At 37.0% G+C, this 22567-nt stretch overlaps 1 protein-coding gene across 1 annotated transcript in view; it reads left to right on the plus strand.

Moving 5' to 3' along the window:
- Window positions 1-22567, plus strand: part of CNST (consortin, connexin sorting protein) — a 48767-nt gene that overhangs the window by 20571 nt on the left and 5629 nt on the right. Inside the window, exons 4-11 of the mRNA XM_058801655.1 lie at window positions 98-303; window positions 3182-3212; window positions 5706-5792; window positions 6246-6360; window positions 8794-8815; window positions 8988-9084; window positions 14049-14893; window positions 22100-22235. Coding sequence (XP_058657638.1) covers window positions 98-303; window positions 3182-3212; window positions 5706-5792; window positions 6246-6360; window positions 8794-8815; window positions 8988-9084; window positions 14049-14893; window positions 22100-22235 — 1539 coding nt within the window. The remainder of the gene's footprint in view (window positions 1-97; window positions 304-3181; window positions 3213-5705; window positions 5793-6245; window positions 6361-8793; window positions 8816-8987; window positions 9085-14048; window positions 14894-22099; window positions 22236-22567) is intronic.

Below are 22567 nucleotides of genomic sequence, written 5' to 3' on the forward strand. Positions count from 1 at the left end.
TAGGTTTTTATTCATAACATTCGTAGTGAAATTTCCTAAAAAAGCAACTTGATGTATTTTTTTTGAATCCTAACCTAAGTACTTGTCCTTTTGTAAGGCATTTCTACAGTGGGAGCCACAACGATCCAGGAGGAAAATACTCTGAATGCGGATACAGATTTTGTGCAGGCTGAAAGTGCTGTTGAAGCAAAGGAAAACTTTCATCCAAAAGACCAAAAGCAAACATTGCAGTCTCTTTTCTCTTTGCTCCGTGAAGAGGTTGAGCAGATGGATTCAAAGATACTGCCCCTGTGTCTCCATCAGGTACTTTCTATGATTTTGGGGTGCTGCACCCAATTTTACTTTTATTTGAGACCTTTTTTCATTAGGAAAAATATGCATAAATGCAATTTATACCAATACTCATATCTAGACAGGATACTTTGATGCATAACAGATGGTCAAGGCAAATATCTCTTCTAAGATCTTCTAATATTTCTTAAATTATAAATTGCCTTGTTAGTATATTCTGTAGTTAGAGGAAACTCCTAAGGATGGGTTTCTAAGTCCCCAAATGGTGAAATTAGTTTGGCAGAAAGATTTAGCATAATCACTTTTTAATCTACCTTGAATAAGGTTTATAAGACACTGGAATAGTTACAGGACAGCAGCTACCTAAATAAAATTTTAAGTCTGGAATTGTTTTTACTGCTGTAGACATCTTTCTAGCATGAATTTTAAGCATGAATATTAAGATTCAAGGTTTTCTTAGTGTATACCTTTATATTAGCACAGTTGCCACACCTGCAAGACCAAAGGGAAAACTGTGGTTTGAAAAGCAGTCTTTCTTACAAACTGACCAGTGTGTTGGGTTTTTTTTTTTCTTATAATGAAGAACAAATATTTGGATAGAACTTGATGCAGTATTAATGTACAGTTGTTGTTTAGTTGTGTCAGATTAAGAGCAGGCTAGAAGACCTTTTGCTTGGCTGTGATGTCTAATATGGGCCATATTATACCTGTCTGATTTGACTTAGCTGCATTGTCTTTATTTTGGAAGACATTTTGAATTTCTAAACTGTAATGACATTCCTGCATTCTTCTTCTTTTATACAAAAAAGCAATTATATGGGAGAAAGACGTTTCTCTTTATGATTGCACACTATAGATAATCTACATTTGACATAGAATTTTAAATTATTTTTCCTCATCTGTGCTTGAGCGAAGATACTTGATACTGTTCCTTAACTTATGGGAAGCTTTGCTTTAGGATTAACAATTTGCTTTTAGCCTCATCAGATTTGGTGATTTTTCATGAGTCAGTACAAAGGTCATTTTTGGAAAACAAGGTAGGGCAAAAACTTAAAATGCTTTACAAACATCAGGGGAATCAATTGCACAAAAATCTGTTGCTTTTTAGATGAGGAAGCCAAACCCTAAGGGCCAGAACCTTTTGAAAGTCATACAGGATCTGTGACAGAACTGAGAACAAAATCTGCATGTTCAGATTGAAATATGTATTCAAACACTATCTCTTTTTTCCTAAAAAATCTCAAGCATTTTGAATGGAGTGTTTGAAAGAAAGCTGAAGGAACTCACAAGGCTCCTAACCTGTTTTTTTAATAGAGGATGGGAGGGGGGAAGATTTTAAGTTTAGCATTCCTGTAAAGTGAGTCTGTTGAGAAATTTTTCCCTTTCTAGCGAATTAACCTGTCATCTTCAGACTTTTTTTTTCCAGATTTCTAATACAGCCTGACAGTAACATTAAACCAAGTCTATCAAATACTCTGCTATGACATTATTTTTCTATTCTCTATGACAAAATTCATTGTAAAATTAAGAGCTGTGTCAGGTGTCCATGGTGTTTGTGTTGAATATTTAAAGACTATTGGATAATAGCGGTTGTTCTAAGAGTCACCTTCTGATTAAAATAGGATGTAATTTTTTTTCCTGTGTTGAATGGGATTAATTTGATTTGTTTAGGACTTTTTAAAGAATCTAAGAGATATTTTTATATAAAACATGGGTAGAGCTTTTACAGCTCCAAAAATTCTTAGGAAGCTATTGTGGACAGCAGACAAAATATGCAGATAAAGAACATTAGAAGTCACTGACCCATTCTCTTTTGAAGGTACTGGACTCAGAATTGTCTAGTGGTTAGCAGTAAGGCTGAGAGTCAGGAAATACAATTTGTAATCTAGACTCCTCTTCAAGCTGCTATCTTTCTTGAGCTATCATCTTCAGACTTCTACAAAAATGCTTATTTAAGTCCTCCATATCATGACTACTTAAATTGATATGTCCCAAAGATCTTGAGAATTTTTGAGTGCTCCCACAGAAGTCATTGGGGAATCATCTGTGAGGTGCCTCAATCTGCATGTCCTGGTATCAGCATCCTGCAGTCCTGGAGCATTTTGCAAGCTCTGCCCTTGCCTCACCATGCATGGCACATAGGAAGGCTGCCAAAATTTGCTGTCCCCAGGGACTGATTAGTTGCTGCTTATAAAGGTCACTGCTAGTGTAGAGCTCGGTGGAATACTTCTGAGGTTTATATTTTTTGTATTTCATCAAATTTACAAACAAAGATGTCAGTATTCCTCAGATTTTTAGGAAAGCCTGCACAGTTTTGTAACAAGCACAAATAAGTTATTGTTGCAATTCTCAAATATTTTTTGTTTACAGGAAGACAAAAGACTTCTCATCAGTCAGGAAACCTCTATTTGTGTTTTAAAACATTGCAATGTAATACTCAGGAGAGCACAGCAATGATCTTAATTTGATCAAACATAAGGAAACATTGGTCAGGCACAGAATTCAAACTTTTGAACTGGTATCAGTAAAAATAGTACTTCTATTGTAGGTAATTTTAAAGCTTTCTATTAAGATAAGTAAAAATGTTTCTGAAATAATTTTATGGTTGCAGGAACATGAAACCCTACTAAGGTTTTTTGGTTTTGTGGAATTCTGTAAATTACACAAAATCAAATCTGTTTTATGTGAGAGGACTTAATATTTCTGTGGTCTTTGATACTCTTTTAAGACCTTTTTCCTAGAATAGGAATATATGTATTTTGTCAGAACATTCATATATTACCCAAACTAACAGGAGCCTGCAAGCTAGATGTTTAGATTTATGATAAAAAGTTTATATTACATCCTTGCCACTGTCATGAGAATTACATATTTTTTTTTACTTTTGCAGATAGCTGAGACCTATTTTCAAGAGGAAGAATGTATCCTTTTACTTGCAGAAATCTTTGCACAGTATTAAAATAATGTGATATGATAAAACATAAAAGTCCAATGCTTTGTCGTTAACTCACATCTTGTGGGTCAGGGTTAGAAAGAAGTGAACAGCCATAATTCACCCATGACTGAATACACAATATGCTAGCAAATCCTCCTTAATCAACTGGGATGTGAGTTAAGGGATAAATTCACTTCCAACAGCTGATGCAATCATTAGTAGCTGGACATGAGCAAGGAAGTAAGAGAACATTTTCAAATAATTTTTGTTTTTATAAGATTACTTCTATTCTAAATATTAGTAACTGGGAAAATGTCCATTTTAGAGATACGGTATGTATTATATCAAATAGGGTACTTACAGTAATGATAAAATTGTCACAAGAGTTGATTAGAATGTGTCTAGATTGGAATAAAAATAGCAAACACCTGGAGCTGAGATCAGCAACCTGCAAACAATAGCAAAATGGTGTTTGACAAATGCTAATCAGTCAAAATCATATCAAGGTAGTTTGAAAAACAGTTGTAGGGAAATATGGGTACTTGCTTCTGGGAACAGTTTAATAGTCCAGTTTATTTTGATTTGTTCCTAGATAATGCAAGTAAGTTTGGTCAAAAATTGTAATAGTTGAACTGCTGATAATTATTCTGATACATTTCAGTAATTGTGTGATAGAGTAATAATATTAAACCTCAAAGTTAAGTCAGAATTTTATAAAAGATGGACTGGGATTTCCTCTTTGCTTCAAAGGGAAAGCGATCAGATTATAAAAAGAAGATGCGGTGGTAAGCCCTTAAGGTATATGGGATTCACTAAAATGCATAATCTATTACAGAATTTTTGCATACAGATTATTTCTTTTTTATGTGATTTGTACAAACAAAATGCAGCAATAGGCAATTGTTTAGCAGGCTAAGTAACAAGGCATAATAAACCTAGATAAATTATGTTGGCCTGTACATAAAACCAGAGAGCTAACTGTTGCAATGTTATAAAAGCAACATATAAAATAAAATATCCATCACAGCTTTAGAGGACTGTATTTTTGCTTTGTTTCTCCTAATTCAAAAGTGTCCATCAGAAAATGTGAATTCCACAGTGCAAATGAAAGGCATGGAAAAATTCTGTAGTAAATTATGATGCAGGGGGGATACAGTAAATTTAAAATATAAATGGCATGGTAGAAACAGTTCCTCTTGTTGGAGTTGCTTTAATTGAAAGGCATTCTATTTAAAGCTGATCAAAGGAAATATTTTTTAATGCAACGTACACCTGATGTGTGGAATTCAACACCACAATATAATACATATTTATGAAGGATGTCTCCACTGTACCTCCAGCCATCAGTTTCCTGAGGTTAATAAAGAACTTACTTGATCATGTTGCACTGTATTAATTATCCATGACATTTTAATTCATCCAGTGTGGAATCTCATATTAAAAATAATTCAGGGTTTGTTGCTGTGATCCTCTAAGGCTCTCTTTGTGATCTGTAATTCTGTTTCTAATAACAGATTTCCTGAAGACAGGGAATATTCTTTCCATTAATATTGTTGTTCATAAGCCATGGTATTGCATGAGGCTAACCAGAATAACTACTGGTTGTGTTTTTGTAATAATTACTCCAGTGTTTTAATTAGCATGAATAATGGAAAGTGGGTTTTCTGTATATCTGAGAACCTCATTCACTTCTATCCTCATTGTATTGTAGAATTACATTGCAAATAGCTGGTAAAACAGCTTCAAGCACCACTACTAACAACTAACAACTCAGGCTTAATGGAGCTAGCATTATCCTGACTACTGTAAAATATGTGACTTCATAAAGTCAAAAATATGTGACTTTGTGAATATATTGATAACACTAAGCATAAGGGTTCTTCGTATAGAAGAAAAGTCCGAGCCGAATCTTCAGGAAAACAAAAGGTAAACTCAGCAGTCCAACAGTGTTGTATAATGGTTGAAAAGGGGGGCAGGTATTTTTCAAAAGTTTAAGTTGGATCACTGTGTTAATACTGTCTCCAGCTGGTCAGCAGAAAGGAATCATATTTTCAGTTAGTCGTGGTTTTTGGTATTTCTTGCGAGATATGTGCTGGTATTTGTGTCATTGTTTTGCTTTTCATTTCCCTGAGATTTCTTTTTTTTTTTGTAAAGTTATCAGCATAATAACATTTCAGTAATTTCTTTTCAAGAAAAATCTTCTGTTGTACTTCAGGCACATGAGAAGAGGTGTCTGCTGAAAAGAATAGGATTTTAATTTTTGAATGTTTCTCAACTTATTTTACTTCTTGCCTGCTGTTTTCATGTCTGCTATTTTTTCTTTCTTGCACGGAAATCAGGATGCTGGCCATTATTCATTTTGATTCACTTATTTCAAATTTCAAGTGTGTAATTACTTCCCTTTCAAACATGATGCCAGTTATGAGTAAGTCATACCATGTCCACATATGTGTGCATTTGCCTTTAACCTCCCATTCAGATGAGAAGGCCATGAAGTTCATTCAGCTTGAACGACTTTATCATGAGCAGCTGCTTGCAAACCTTTCTTCCATACAGGAACAGTGGGGTGAGTACCAGATAAACTAATATAGAAGAAGAAAGACTTTAGTTTGTATTTCTAAATAATACATTTCCGGGATAAAAAAGTTACATAGCAAAAGCAGCATTTATGTAAGAATTTCTCTGAGCTTGTTACAAGAAGAGTATTCATGCTTCAGAATTTTTTGAACACATTTAATTATAAATGTGGCAATTGTTTGTAATTCTTTATTCTGTTAATCAAGATTTTGATCCACAGTTATTTCAACCCTCATTTTTGGGTTAGGATTGGTGAGTGTGATGTGATGAAAATAAAGTGTCTTCTGAAAGAATACGATGGTGTTCTACATAGTCTGAAACGAGACTGTAGAACATCCATGGAAAAGTTGTCAATATTTCTCCATTAATTAGTTAACCTATTTGTTTTATGTTAAGCTACTTTTATATTATCTTGAGTAAAAATTATTTTGATTTAATGTAGAAAGAAAATGGAAGACAGCAGTTCCCAGTCCAGCTAGAACACTGAGGAATTCAGATAAAGAGCTGAGTGGCCAAGAACTGGAGAAGCTTACTAGAGTTTGCTCTTCACATCAACAGTAAGTATAAGAAAGTATTACTCCTCAAACTAATATGTTACTGCAGGTGTTGTCTCCTTGCCATTATGGGTGTTCTAAAATAATCAGTGTAAAAATAAAAGTTGCATCACTGACTTGAATTTGGTTATAAAATGGTGGTTCCTACTGATACGTAACTAAAATATTTTTACCACCAATTTTCACATTGTTTTAATATAGTTTGAGGAATGCCTGAAGACTAAATCTGAACTTGTTTTAGCAAATCATCAGTTTTCCAGAACTGGAGTTTTGATTTTACTATTTCAACCAAAGGAAAAACTGAATAGTGTTAATTTAGGAAGAGAGAGACTGTAGAACTAATAATGGTATTCATGTTTAATACCTATTGGTTTAGTCATTGTTTCAAAATGCACGTGTCCAGCATCTCACACTTCGGCCCCCATGCCTACCTTATAGGATTTCATTCCCAAGTTTCCACATTTTAGGACAATTCCTTAATGCTTAAAGTAGTTCTTGTCACCTTCTATTAATGTTATATTGGTTGCATTTACATGAACCAGTGATTCTGTACTTTCCTAGCATGACAGTGTTCTGCACAGTGAAATCTCAGTTGGTAGCTGCTTTGCCTGATCCATCAGCCTCCTGAATCAGTGTATCACAGTACAACAAGCTTGTGCCCAGGGTGCTTTTCTGGGTAGTAACGCATATGGGATTGTACCCACCAGGTAGGAGGAGGAGATCTGTTCCTTCATGGATGAATGTCCTACTGTCCAGACATTGATTTTAATGCACAGATGGAAAAAAATCATACAAGCTGCCACTGATAAATGATCAGCCAACAGCAGTAAGGAAACCAACTACATTCAAAGGCTGTGACAGGCGAGATGCTCTCAATGAGAGGGGGAGAGAGAACTTTCTCTAGTACTTTTGCATTGGCTTAGTCAATCTGGATATAACAAAAGCCAAAAATGCTCCTGTTGCTCATAAAGAGTTGCTCATAAAGAATTTTTTTTCTTCTGGGTGATGGTACCAAAGCTTGAAAACACCCCGGCTGATTGCCAGAATCCATGCAGGGATTTTTCAGGTGTACTCTGAATGCCTTTGGGAGGGAGGCCCTGGGAAGGCATCCCTGCATCCCCACAGGAAGAGGGGCAGGGTGGCACTGGAGCTGCAGGTTTGCAGCCACAGTGCTGCTGCTGCTGCTGAGAGGCTGCACTGAGCTTTCATCACCTGCACACGACCTGGGAGCCCACAGAGGGGCTGAGACTCAGGTCTGCTGCGATTTATGTGCTGCAACGAGCAGCACCTCCCTGGTGTCACCTGGGTTGTCACCTCGTTGAGAATTACTCTGCTTTCTCCTTCATTTCAGTTTTGAAATGTCATTCCCTGTTCTGAGAAAGCCTGCAGTTTGATAAAAATTATTGTGTTCATTTGTCATGATGAGTGCTCTGGATGTAATACTATTACTCTTTCAAACTCTCAAGGCAAAAGCCTATTTGCTTTTATTGTTTCATATAGAGGTTTTTTCCTAAGCTTTAAACTCATTTTGCTTTTTAATTGAAATAACACTTTAATTTTTAATGAATAGCGTGCAGATCTTGGAAAATGTGAGCATTCTGCTTTTTTAATTGAAACTAATGTAAATTTCTCTCATACTCAAGTTTTACAGCTACATACTGGACATGTTTGCTCTTTAAAGATAGTTTTGAGTGTCCTTTATTTGAATTTTAAATGGTACAATTTAAAAGGCAATGTAACTTTTTGAAGTTTTTGTTACAGAATAGGAACATCAGTACTCTTCCCTTGTCTCTCCAAATTTTTTTCAGTAGCTTTAAATAAAATGCTCCACATTTTAGCTTCATTGCTGTATGAAAGACTGCAGGACAGATTGTGTGTGATAAATCACATTTTGCGTGAATCTGTATCCAGCTGGCAGAGTCCACACTGACTGTGAGCAGCGTTGATTCACCTGTGAATCTGAATGGAGTCAGTGGGAGCTGCTGTACCTTACACAACCCAGAAAATGTCCCAGTCTGTGGAGAGGGAAATAGGTTTTTGGGGAGGGCATTTCATTCTTCCATCTCTTTTGTAGTGATCCCTATTTTAAATAGTAGTAGACATCAAGTTCTTATATGATTTTTAAAGTTGGTAGAGTTTATTCTGAGCATAACCTTTTACAGGAATGTACATTGCTTGATATGTTGCACTAAATTTCCTCTGACTGCTTTCTCAGTTAGGTGGAACAATTTTAGGGCTAATTGGTCTTCTGATGATATTCATGCAAGTACAGATCTGTGCTTGAAAGTATGTTAGCAGGCTGACACTTTCAGTGGAGGAAATGTTTTGTGCTAATTTTAGAGCAGAGCAAAGGTTTCTAAGACTTCACTTATATTTATCATGAAGAATGTTGCTACTAGGTTATTTAATTTATTCTTTTTTTCTTTATTGCTGCAGGCCACAGGCATCCAAAAGTAAGGTAAGCAGCTGTTTATTGAATTCTGCTTTGTTAAAAATTGCTAAGAAATATATTTTAAATATTAGATAAAATCTTTCAAGTTTAGAAGCTTTCTGAAGTTTGAATGTCTCAAAAAGCCACAGCATTCCTGTTTAATTCCAAAAATTACAGGTAATACTATCATATTTTACAGCTAGTAGCTGCAGAAAATACATGGGAAAGCAGTTGTTTACCTCAGATAATGGAATCCAGAAGTTTAAAGGAAAGAGAATCTACTGCTTTTAAATCAGGTATGTGTGTATGAATGTACATGTGCATACATTTGTTTTAAATATTACACTGTAATGGTATATTCCTATAAATATAATTACGCTATTTCATTTGAAGCTGCAGCATTTGTTGGATCTCAACAGAGGCACAAATGGATGATTTTTTTTTTCTCAGCACAATGGATAAATAATACAATTTTAATTAGTCATTGATATTCATAATTGTAAAGTAATTCTAGCCTCCATCAAAAAAAGTCTTAAATGTGCATGCATTTCTAGTAGCTTATGTAAGTGGCAAAATTGTATAAAACTAGAGATAAGATGCATAATTTGTATCTCTACAAATATATACTAGGTAATCAACCTGATGACAGACATTCTGAGGTGTGGCAATGGAGTGTAGTTAACAATATTAGTAACTATTGTAAGTTACATGCAGTGTACTGATTTGGAGATGCATTTTTCTGAAGCAACACAGAAAATGATGAAACCTTTGGGGGGTCTTGAAGAGAAAAATATTCAGTTAATTGTTTTCAGTACATACTTTTATGTCATTTTCAGCCTCATTATCCTTTTTTTTTGCCTTGGGCCAGTAGCTGTTTTGTTTGAATCTTTGGGTTCTTATGAAACATTTACAAATTAATGAATTGTTAAAATGGAGACAGAGTGAGAAAGAATATTAGTAGACAACCAGGCTGTGCTTTATCTCTCTCTCTCTCTGAGCAAAAAGTTTCTGTAATTTTGTCATATTCCAGTTGCCAAAATTGGCTTAAGCTCAGTACCTTCCCTCAAAACCAGCTAGAATTCTTCAGAAGATGAGAACTAGCCTAAGTGATCCTAAGAGGTCCCTTTCAACCTAAACTGTCCTACAAGTGTGTATCAGCCAGGATGTTCAGGAGAATCAGAAATTAATGAAGATACAGAGTCACAGTTCCCTACATGTGTGGATCCTCCTTATCTCCATGCTCTCTTACCATGACCCCTATACTGCCTTTTCTCCACTTCTGTTTTGTAACCCAGCTAAACATAAAGCATTAGAATGATGAAACAAACGTGTTCTACAGCTCAGAAAGTAGATCAAAAGAACACAGGTGCTTTTTATTTTTGGATGGTTGGAAATTCCCATGGAAAAAAAAAACAGTCAATTACAATTTTTCCTCTGATTTTATTCCAAGTGGAAACAACCTTTCTGGAGAGCAGAATTTCTGAACATTTGAACGTTCTGAATTCAGAAGCATTTGTTTCAATGTTGAAACACTCTAGTACAACATCTTAACGTAATGTTGTAATGGATATTTTCATGCCTTTCTCTTAATGTAAACCTTGTCAAAATATCATCCAAATCTTTGGGTTCCTGTGGAATGTTGGTAAATTGATAAAGCTATGTCATCCAATAAAAAGCAGTTCTGCTGAGAAATTTTCAGCAGTACTAAGTACTTCCAACACAAAGATAGGAATATTTCCACCCTATCTCAAGATTCAGTGATTGAAATTTGGAAAAGATGCTTTTCACAAGATTGGTGCTTTCTTGAGGAAGCAATGAATTCTCTCCCTGGCGAGTGTGAGCAGCTGCTGAGGCAGCATGTGGGCATTGGCTGCTGCTGCCCTTCAGTGTCAGTGCATCACTAGCCTGGGAATGAATGGGTTTGGTTACAGGCAGAAGGATTTGGGTAGGGAAGGCAGCAGTGTGAACCAGTACAGAAATTTGACAATGGTGATTCATAGTCTGAAATATTGTTCATGTAACAAGCTGTGCCTGAGTGATCCAGCTCAAGACTGGAAGCAATATGACCACTTGGGACTGGTTCTTGATTTTGCCTGAACCCCAGCAGAATCCTTTATTATAGTAAACATACAGTTCCTAATATTTAACCTTTTCAGCAGTAGCCCAAATGCATGGGCCTTCTCACTGAAAACTTAGAATGCTTGACTTCTGCATTTTAGGTGGTTTTTTCTTTACCAAAAAAAAAGAAAAATGAAATGAAAAACGAGAACTAAACATGTCAAGTTTTACTTTTCTTGTACATTTATCCATCAAACCACAGGAAGAACTACTTATCTCATTTAGCTGCTTGCAGTAGAAGTCTGGCTTACAGTAAGACAGGAAAAGGAAACTCTCATATGTTTTGAGAACTAGCCTTCATATGGATCCATATATAATAAGAATTTATGTAGCAATTATCAGTAAGAATATATAAAATGCATTGTAGCAATATCTATATTGCATTGTAGTGATTGTTGCATTGTACTATAGTAGCATCTTTGAAGTAAAATCAAACTTGCCTGGTAATTTGAAGCAAAAATTACTCCACTGATCTGCTGAGGTATATGGGAACATAGTTTGAGCCTCTGTAGGGAGTTGATCCTAAGAATTCACAATTCCTCTCTCCTGAGGCTACAGCGAGTGACACAAAGCTTTACAAGAAGTCCTCCAGTTAGGATTCCTGGGGCAGTACCTAATTGGATTTCTGCCCTCTGAGCAAGGGTTGTGAATGGTCTGTTCTATTACATTTTACTGTCTGGCAGATTTTCACTCTGAATCTCCCAACAGAGAGAATTTGGCCCTTAATACTGTGTGTGTGTATATTAAAAGATGTGATTTGATACATCCTTTTCCCATTAATTTCTTCAGCTTCTGACTGAAAGCAGAGATTTAATAGCTTTTAGTGTTAACTAAAGATAAATTAATGTGTTTCATGAAAACCTTCCTAATGAAATACTGAATTTAACAAAACCCTTAACATAAGTTTGCAGTGTGTACATATAGTCTAGACTCATTTCCAGGATGGGGAGGAAGTCTTTATACCCTGTTTTCTTTCAGGTTCTATGGGATTTGCTTTTAATTGGGAAGAAGGACAAAGATGGAGAAGTGAATTCTCCATTGGTAGATTACTGCAGATCAGTACTCTGTCTGCTAGGCTGTCCTGCATTAACAGGACAAAGTGGTGCCTACAGGTTCCTGTTATGAGCAAACCAAGGTTGATTGTAATGCAACTCTGTCAGAGGGAAGAGAAACCATTTTTAAATTACCATAGGTGCTTTTGTTGCTTAAAATTTTTCTGTAGACACTTTGTTGTACCTCTGTCAGTCAGGCAAAAATTACTGCCCCTGCTGGGTATGTCTTCAGTTAATTTAGTGTTGGCAAAGGCATCTTTTCTAATTAAGTCTTCCAAGTGTTTGTCTTAACTTGCCCTCAGTCTGTAGCGGGCATGGGTTGCCTGAAGTAGTTGTAAATATTGAACACTGCTGAAAACTTGATGTGAATGATCATTGCATCCCAGTTCTTGTACATCTGTGGTTAGATAGCAGTGCTGGGATCATTTATTACTTCCTTAGTAACAGTGCCCTGAGCTCAAGGGACACCTTTCACCGTAAAGAATCTGATTTAATTTCCGATTCCATTTAATCTTTGTTGCAGTTGGGGCTGCCAGCAAAGATGCCTGTTGTAATGTGGATGTATCCACTAGGAAAAATTGACAGATGGTAACAAAATCTTGTACCAATAATCCAGGCTGTGTTTGAACTCGTGACCTGTATGTGAAGGGCTCAGTATCCCATTACAAATCCCTTGAGCTATCTACTCATCTGTGTCTAATTTTTAAAAAGTCCCTGTCTCACACCTATTCTTTCAGTGTTTTACAGAAGTTGGGTTGCTTGTACTCTTTCTTTCAGTTAATGTCATTCTGATGTTTTTTCCACATTTTGATTTGCTTGGATATTCTCTTTTTCAATTTTCAAGTCTGTCTTTTCTGTGCTGCCTTGCATTTCATTATCCATTAAAAGGGGTAGAGTTTGGAATTTAATAAAATTGTACAGTACAATGAATTAATGCAAACCTTTAATGAAATGTGACTATTTTGTGTAACAAGTTCAGGAAATTGCTCACATTTTAAGAGAGATTTTAACAGGTGAGGAAAGAATAAAATTGGCATGGAGAACTCAGTTAAGAAAGGCATTGTTTGATATCTTTATTAATCTGTTCATAAAACCTTTCTGCTCTTCACTATGACCAAAAAATGCAAATAAGTGTTTTCTAAAGTTATTAATTTGTTGATTGAGGGTATTGCTGTCCTACTATAACATAGTCTTAACATAGTTTTTATTAACGTATGGAATAAAAGGCAGTTTCTGTCCTAGCTAGCTTACTTTGATATTTTAATTCTTAACAGCTCCTTCCTCTCTTTTTAAGCCTAAAAACAGAGGTTTGGCTTTCTTGTAATGATGAATACCTAATAATTTCATAGGTAATTTGATCTAAGCATCTACTCCTTCATCAGCAGATCATGCCAAGAGTAGGTGAATTCACAAGCTATGTAGAACTCTTTGTGTGTCTCTGAAATTTCAGATAAGAAAAAAAATTTCATATGTATTGTAAATATGAATACAGAAATAAGTTGCATCAAATTGCATTTTTAATGTGCCAGCTAAGTGATCCAAAAAGCACCATCTTTTGATGCTGTCCATTTATGGGAAATGTAATTTCTATTTAGTTTAGTGTTAACCAAAGGAGCTATTGATCTGCAAATTTAAAATTTATTAAATTAGTATAATTGCAACTTCTTTAAAGGAAATGCAGACATCTCTCTAGGTGATAGATACACTGGCATCAAGGTACAGTTTTCTGTAATTAAGTGCATTTGTCTGAACTCCAGGCCTCCATGAGATGACTCATGTAAAATATCCATTAGAGGAAAAGTGACTGCTCAGAAAGATTACGTATTGGAAGTAGCTTTTTGCAGAAGGACACTGAATCATGTGCTTCACCTGCAAGAATGTGTGCAAATACATTTTTTTTCCTGAACCAGGAGTCAGAGACTACTAACAAAAGTTATCCAGACTGGAGCATAAAATACCTGCCCTTTATGGGAGAGCATTTTGAAGCATTAGGTTACAATGTTATCAAATCACAGTATACTCTTTCCCCCCCGGGGCTGATGCTTTGAATCATTTAAAAACTCTGGAACTGTTTTTCCTATTGCACTTAGGTACTGAAACTTGTCCTGGCATTGCGCCAAAGAAAGAAGATAAACAGCTGAGCACTGTTTGCCCAGGTGAAAACAAAACTGAGGGACAGACAGAGGCAGCAAGTGTCCGGGTAGCTGCAGGAAAGGACCACATGGAGGAGCAGCTCTGCAGTGCTGAATCCACGCTGGAGCCACACACCCAGTCCTCAGGGACAGGGGGCAGGCCTTCCTCGGGCTGTTTGTCATCTGGGGATGCTGGTAGAGATAACAGCCTGCAGCTGAGGGAAGGACAGCTCGCCAAGGATGCAGTGGAAATAGAAGGGGCTGGGGAGCCTGGAGTGAAACTCCCTCTTGAGCCAATGGTAGATGCTTTGGCTTTAACAGATGATGGTTATATGCCTGCTGATTTGGATGTGCCAGCTGATAGAAGTCTGCTCAGATCAAAACATGCTGCTGGCTCTTCAGAAATTCCTAGTGGCCAGCTTGGAAATAGTAATTTAAAGCAGCAACAGATACAGCCTGATGATGATGATGATGAACAGTCTTCATGGGACAGAAGTGCCTCAGGTGAATGCTCTGGGTGTAATGAAGGGTCTGAGCATGAGAGTGCTGCCCATTCACGGGTGTGCAAGGAAATAGGACAGCAGGAGAAGGCCCATAATGAACAAGAAGATTTATTTCTGAGATTTTTGAATGGAAACATAATAGACACTGAAGAATCTGCAGACTTTGCAAACCAAGAGGACTTTGATGCTGTTCCAGATATTTCACCTGAACGAGCATCTTATCACTCCCTGGAAGCTCTATCTCTAGATGACAGCTTTTCTTCTCTTGATGAACTTACAAGAAGGATAGAGATTACTGAGGTAAATATTGTAAATCCTATAAAGTCTTTCATGTTTATCTCAGTTAAAATATTTTAGATATTGCCAGCTTCAAAATGTGTTAAATATTCCTTTATGTATCGCTTTTTCAAATCTGAAATCTATACATATTTAGTTGTTCTGAGTTACTCAGAAAAAAGTTTTGTTTTGCCTCTCTGTCTCCTTTTTGACCAGCAGTGCACTGTTTCAGAAATAAGATTGATCTTATGAGTGTGATACCAGGGGGAGTTTAATTTTTCTTTTATTCTGACAGAGAATGCCTATGATGTACCATCATTCATTTCTATGCACAGAACAAAGTTTGCTTTTTTGTGCTTATTCCATAGAGGTGAGAACTACATGTATATAAATTCTGCATATGAATGAATGGGTTTCTGATTTTGTCAAGTTAGGCAGATTTGTTGTTCAGCCCAAGCTAAGAAAGAGCTTCTAACCCTGAACCCACCTGATAGGCCTGTAACAAGGGTGAGTGCTTCATAAGCTAAATTGCTCTTCTGAAAATAGAGAAGATTTATTGCTTTGGGACTTTTTTGGAGAGTGTAATGGCAACATCTTTGCTTTATTTCTTTTCTGGTTTTGCTGCATTTGCATCCTTAAGAGCTTTTTTTTTAAATTAAAAAAGAGTGTATTGTGAAATGATGTTATTTCAGATGCTGGAGGGGGAAGGCTTGTATGAAAGTATCTTCTTAGTTCATTTCTATTTTTAAGATCTTTAACAATAGACTATCCCCTTGGCAATAAAGTTATAGTACTTCTCTATAGATCAAGCTAATGCACAGACACCAAGAACCCTCACAATTGCTCAAGGACAGTGGCCAAGCAGAAAACTAAATACTGGAGATCAATGCTGATGTCATTACATGTTTGTTAAAGTCTCCAGAGCTGAAAAGAGAGCATTTTGATTTTTCTCCCCACCTAAAGAGTTTCTTGCATCCTTTCCAAGATCATGCCTCTTGTCCTTTTGTGGGCTCTCAGGAATTATGCCACATGCCAGGACTGACAGCCGTGTGCACAAAGCTGTACACAAACAGATGTGGAAACCCACATACATGTTAATACATGTATCCCAAATGTTCATGAGTTCATTGGCTTGTCTTCACTTAGAGGGTGTTTTGAAAAAGAGCATTTTGTTGACAGTCTGTGCTTAGTGTATAATACGTGTATAACAAAAGAGTAATTTAAGTATCACCCCTCAGCATTAAATTTCTCTTGAGCCCACTGAAAGTGCTGCATTTTAGCAGAGAAATACTGTTTTATTTCACATAGATATAGCCTAAATTAATCCAATAGCATCTATTTTTAAATAGCTATGTTTGTGCCATTTGTGTTTCAGAGGATGGGGCAGGAAGCAGCATATTGATACTGTTAGAAAAATTATGCTTGTATTGATTGTCCCTGTGACTGATGATGATGCTTTACAGGGCATCCAATTTCAATTCCAGTTTGCTCTCCTGCTGCTCGGACTGCCAGTACTCTGATGGCAGAGTTGAGTCTCTGCAGAGGAGAAAGTACCTTTTTCCATAGTACTTTTTCTGGCCATGTAAGGCATCCTGTTGGCTGCATTGGTGAGAGTCCCCTTGGATCATTCTTAGCAAGAGGCCCGAGTTTGTGTGGGACAGGGGCTTAAATGGAAGAAGGGCAGAAGGATTAATGTCAGTAGCAATTAAAATTTGTCATATGCAGCATCTGGGGTTGTTTTGCAATATTTGGGATTTCTTGGTGCCACAGGGTGAGGTAAGGACAGCACACCAGCTTCTATTGTTTCATTATACACTTATAGGATGCTTTTCCAGTTAATCTTACCACCCATCAGTAGCCTAGAGGTTGTTTTTCAGAAGTGATGAGCACCCACAGCTTTCTTGGAAGACACATTTGAAAGAGTTTGGCACCTCTGAGAAAGCAGCATTGTTAACTTGTGTTCATTGATTGTGTTTCAGTGCCAAAATGAGATTGCACTGAAGTTTTGATGAGCAGATGGAATCTTTGTACCCAGCTATAACACTTCTTCCTTTCTTGTCCTCTTGAAGGCTTTGAAATTGCATTGTTCAGGCCATGGCAACCTAAGAAGATAATAGTGTTTTCATACACTGGTTGTTAATGAGTATCTAGAAAATGCAGTGGTAGCCACATGAGTGAAATTAAATGAATCACATGAAATGTACCAATGTGGCAGTAAAAAAGGAAAAAATAATCAATTTGACTGTGATAAAACTTGTCATGAAGTAAGTGTTTCCAAAACTGCCACAAACAAATTAGAATGGAAGGTGGAAGTAAAGATAATTTTGAAATAGAAAAAACCCATATGGGAAGATAAAATTTCATTAATGTTCTTCAACTGACATGTAATAATAATTTATTGAAGATGGAGAAAGGTAAATATTGTGTAGGTATTTACAGTGAGGAGGTTTTGCTTGGGTCCATCCAATCATCTCATGCAGTTTTCTAACTTAGATACTTTGTCACTTGCTTTTAGTTTATCATTTACAACATCTAATTACAAGAGTGAAAATTCACCAAAATCTGACTCTGGATTTGAATAGTTGAAAACTGAAGTAGTAATTTTCATATTGTACAGGCCCTTTTACTGAGTATTTCTTCACTAGTACAAACCATGTACAACAAATTATGGAAATTATGCAAATGATGGAAAACCACAGGCATTTTATAGAAACAAGATTCATACAGCTAACAAAGAACTTTGAAGCACAGTCAGAAGCTGGCAACAACAGATATTAGAAATATATGGCTCTTCTTAAATATCTTTGCTATCATTTCTTTGAGAATGAAATAACACACCAGTGGCAAAACAAATTGTAGCCTCAATAAAGTTGCATTTTGGTATATAAAATAAAAGGTTGTACCATAAACTTTCTATGTGAGAGACAGTTAGGGAAGTGAATAAAATCTTAAATTTTTTCCTTATTAGAAATTATAATTGAGTAATTCTTTTTAGAAAGCAAAGCTAGTGAGACTGTCTAGCAGAACAGAAAGCTTTTCGATGGCAGTTTGTATACCAAGAAATGAAGTCTCCACTAGGTTTGGAGGCAATGTTTTGGATCCTCCATTCTCTTGTATGGCTTGGGTTCTGTGGCTTTGAGTTGTAAGAGCTGTGCTCGCAGGTGAAGTGCTTACATGGTGTCAGGTATTTGTTGCTGTATAAAGGAGCTCAGGTACGTGCAGGGCAAGTGTCTCAGCAGGAAATACAGTTACCCTCCGTAGCTGGGTGTGAATCCTGAACCTGCTAAGTCAGCTCTCCTTGAAACTCAAATTACTTATCTAAGGTATTTTACTAGCAAAGGGATTTGTCTGCTGGTTTTACTGTATCACAGGGCAGTCTGAGTTTTGTCATTTTGGAGATTACTGCTTTAAAAAAATCTGGTATTGCCTGTAATAAAGCTGCAGTCCTTTGCCACGTAACTGAATGCCCACAGAAGAATACACAAACCATCTTGAGTAGTTTTCTGCATTCAGACCAAACTGCTTCATACAATGAGCTTTTCTTCCTAGTTCCTAGTTTGTAGTGCCTCCATTTTGGGGTTTTTATTTATGTCCATATACTTGAATTACAAGGCCTTATTTTCTTAGTTTTGTCCAGTATGTTTATAAGTATACACATATCATATTTGTTGAAAATAAGCACAGTGTAAGAAGCATTTTGATATTTTATTACCAAATACTGTTTAAACAGAGAAGAGATAGGTAGTTTAATTTGTTTATTTCTTTTAATTTTGCAACCTGGTTATTAAAATTTATCTGAAAAGTGTGAAACTTTTGATTGAAGGAAATTCACTTTTTATTAATGGTGGGGAAAAGAGAAAAGCTTTATTTAACAGAGTTTCAATTAACCAACAGTCATTGCTGCTTTCCTTTTTGCCTGTTGGTGAAAATGCCACTACATACTTACATGCCACTTTCAGTTCCTGTACAGTGACTGTAAGAACTCCTGTCAAAAGATTTTGTGAAGGCCAGCAGAGCTGCGTAAACTCAGTTACATAGATATTCCAAGACCATCTTCTGTTAATTATCCAGCTTAGAATTAAGAAAATATCTGATGTTTCAATAGGGTCCTTTATGCAGCTCTTTCATGTAGGAGCTGTTTGCAGGGCAGTCTGGTGCAAGCCTGCATTTTTCTGCCTGTGGTTCAAGTCAAGTTTCTGCTTGACTTGTGGTCAACTGTATTAACCACAGTTCCCTCATTAACTTCCAATTTAAATAGTATATTCTGCCTTTTTAAATTCCCCCCTGCCTCCTAAAGAGTGGAATGTAGAACTTCGTCTTGGGTGGCAGCTAAGTCCTTCTCCTTGGATGTTCAATTAGTGGGAGATGGATCTAATATAATCACTTTGTGTATTGTAGACAAAGACAAAAGACCTTAAGTGTATAACTCATATTGCTATATGAAGTATCGTCATGCCATGGAGCTGAGTCAGAAGAGATTTAGGTTGGATATCAGGAAAAGGTTCTTCAACCAGAGGATGGCTGGGCACTGGAACAGCTCCCCAGGGAAGTGGTCACAGCACAGCCTGACAGAGCTCAAGTAGTGTTTGGAAAATGCTCTTGGGTACGTGGTGTGACTCTTGGGGTGCTCTGTGCAGGACTCAGAGTTGGGCTCAATGATCCTTGTGAGTCTCTTCCAGCTCAACGTATTCCATGATTTTATTCTAGGGACTAATCACGTAAAAGGGCCATTTTTCAAAATACAGTTTATGGCTTTTGTTGAGATAGGGAAGTAACACTAGCCACACTGATTTCTATTGCAAAATCAAAAGCATTTGCTCCCTCTTTTCAAGCAAAAGAAGATGTTCAGAATAGAGAAACCCGTGCTGTGTCACATTCATTCTTTATACATTTAAAGTAAATCCTGAAATGTATCCATGTAGGCTGACAGGGAAAGTAAATGAGCCTCATTGTAGCAAGTCTTTGCTCCAGAAAGCCTTTTATGTAACTGTAATTACTGCAACACATTTCCACATAATCCTGTCAAGGATAGCCCTCTGGTTTTAAGCTTGGAGAAGGCACAAGTTTGTGACACTGTCATTCAGAAACTACCAAGAGCCAACAGAGAAAAGGAAGTGCCTCGAGCTGCAGTGACGACTTGCAGAACAGACCACCAGTTCCAGTCTTAGGGCAGACTGGTAGGAATGCCCTTCATCTCTGGGTGACATTGCCACCTTGTGCAGTCCAAGCCCCTTGGGAATAATCATGCCTGGCAACAGCCAGCCTGCTGTGTGGGAGGAGCAATTGATCCTCTTTATGAAAGCAATGCTGTAAGCAAAAGCTTAAAATAATCTACTCTACTAAAGGATATCATTTCATCTCCACCCTTCCAAACAAATAAGTCAAATTAAAGCACTCCTACATAATCCCCCTTCCTTGTCACAACAAAGAAACATAAGTGTTGATTTTTCTGCTGCCCTGTTAAATTTTCGTGGTAGTTTTGCAAGGCTAATTTAACATTACCAGTAGAAGCTGCACCTCAGTGCACTATTTCTTGTGATGAGACACTTGCAGACTATTATTTCTGGGTCATTTGTGCCAGCTACTGGTCCTCTGCATGTTGACTTAATTTATTTCCTCTGCCTCCACACTTCCAGTGCTTTCCAAGTACTTCCTTGCATTGTTTCATTAAATAATCCATTCAAGCTCTTATCAAGCAAATAAACAAAAGGGAATGTGACTATCAAAAGTGTGGCAGAGATCAGTTCTATCCTCTGAGTTGTTCTGGGTAGCATTATTTGCCCATTTGAGGGCTATAAAACACTGCCAGAGCAGAGACCTGCAAGTGTAATTGCCACATTTATCAGTTCATGTTGCAAAGGCCAAAGCTGCTCCAGTGCTATTGGATTGTGCCCTGTGCCTCTCTGTGTGCAGGGCTCCATCCCTCTGACCATAATCAATGTTTTATATAAGCTCACAGCATCAGGCAAGCTTAAGGACAGAAGTTATGAAGTTGGTTGTTTTCTGTTTCTCTACAGCTCTTGAAATGCAACGCAGACAAGTTTTTATGGGTGCTCTTCTAACTTATTTTATGGATAGCCATTGTCTGCAACTACAGTATTACATGGAAAGTTTGGGATGGTTGGAGTTTTTGTGGAAATTAGAGGCCTTTGGGGTTATTTAATAGAAGAGTTGCAAATTAAATTATAAATGTGATATGTTTTATCTGTGGCACAAATGTATACCTACTACTTTTCAATTCAACAAATGTTACTGCTGATCTATTAAAGTCATACTAAGGTCTAGGAAGAAATAATTATTACGTTTTTTGAGGCAAGGATGCCCACAAGGTAAAAAAAAAAGGGCAATTTAAACATACTTTCTACTTTAATTTCTATTTATTTCTAGTACACCAAGAACTACTTGCTTAGGAAAGCATTTTTCTCCTGGTACTTCACCTACTTTCATTTCATTAGTAACTAGGAAGTTAGAGACTGCTCAACCAACCCAGTATGGTTAGTATATATTCTTGCAGCTAATGGAAATGCTATAGCAAAGAAAAGAGAAGGTGTGGTTTATTGACTTGTTGGCCATATTGCTGTTTGTGCAAGCTGTTTGGGTGACCAGCCTGTAGGGAGGGATTTTTGAGCTGCTGCTGTACGCAGAGAGCTTATTACAGTGTGGAGCTGGAATCTCTCCAGAGCACTGAAGCTTTCTTTCTTTCTTTCTTTTTCCCTGGTGTTCCCTCTCTTCAGTTTTGTAGCCCCACTGTAGGTGCTTGTCCCCCCTGGCAACCAATTGCAGTGCTGGAAAATTAATCTCTCCATAAGTACCTGATGGTCTCTGCAGGATTATATCTTTGGAGAGGCAGCAGCAGTGTGTCGTTGACTTCTTCCTGCCCTCTGATGACAGTGATTTTGTCACAAATCCGCCTCACCACTGTCCCTGCCCATGCGAGCTTACAAAGGAACACAAAGTACATCCAAGCAGAAAATGTGTTTGCATTTCACTTGTATAGCAACTAAAGGCAAGCAGTGTCAGTCAGCAGCAGAATGATACTGCAGCTGTCCTGTCTGTTCAGGACTTGATGTCTCCAAGAAGGAGGTTTCACAAGTGCTGCAATGTTTAAGAAAAGTAGACTGGAAACCATTTATTAACTGTTTAGCTTGGTTCCTCCCTGAGTCATTGTGAGAAATCAAAGCATGAGTTCTATTTAACATCTCTTGTGCTACTCACTGACTTTCCTGATAGATTACCCCAGTGGAAGGATTGGTGTCTATACTAAAGAAGAGAGATGACAGAGATGGAAAAACAATTGCTCAAGTCCAGCAAAGGCAAACAAAGAGAAGAGTGAGATTCCAAGAAATGGAAGACACATTGGATCAAGGTAGTTTAAATTTGTTAATTCATGAGTTGTGCTCTTGGGGTGCAAATGTTGTCAGTCTTTTTGTTCACAGCCACAAAGCAGGCATTTATTCAATATACTGTCTTGTTTTTTTAAAACTTAGTAAGTAAAGGTGAATGATCAAAGATTGTTAATCTGTACCAGGTTTGGGTAACAAGACTACAGAAGGATACAGCGAGCACACTTCTGATTTAAAGCTTGGTTGAGAATTAAGTCACTGTTTTTTTCCTCTGGCTGAATGATTTACAAGTGACAAATAATTGAAGTCCTTTCATTAATGTTCATTGCTTAGAGGTGGGAGGTGTAAGCTTTCT

The sequence above is a fragment of the Ammospiza caudacuta genome, chromosome 3, assembly GCF_027887145.1.
Source record: "Ammospiza caudacuta isolate bAmmCau1 chromosome 3, bAmmCau1.pri, whole genome shotgun sequence".
NCBI classification, from domain to species: domain Eukaryota; kingdom Metazoa; phylum Chordata; class Aves; order Passeriformes; family Passerellidae; genus Ammospiza; species Ammospiza caudacuta.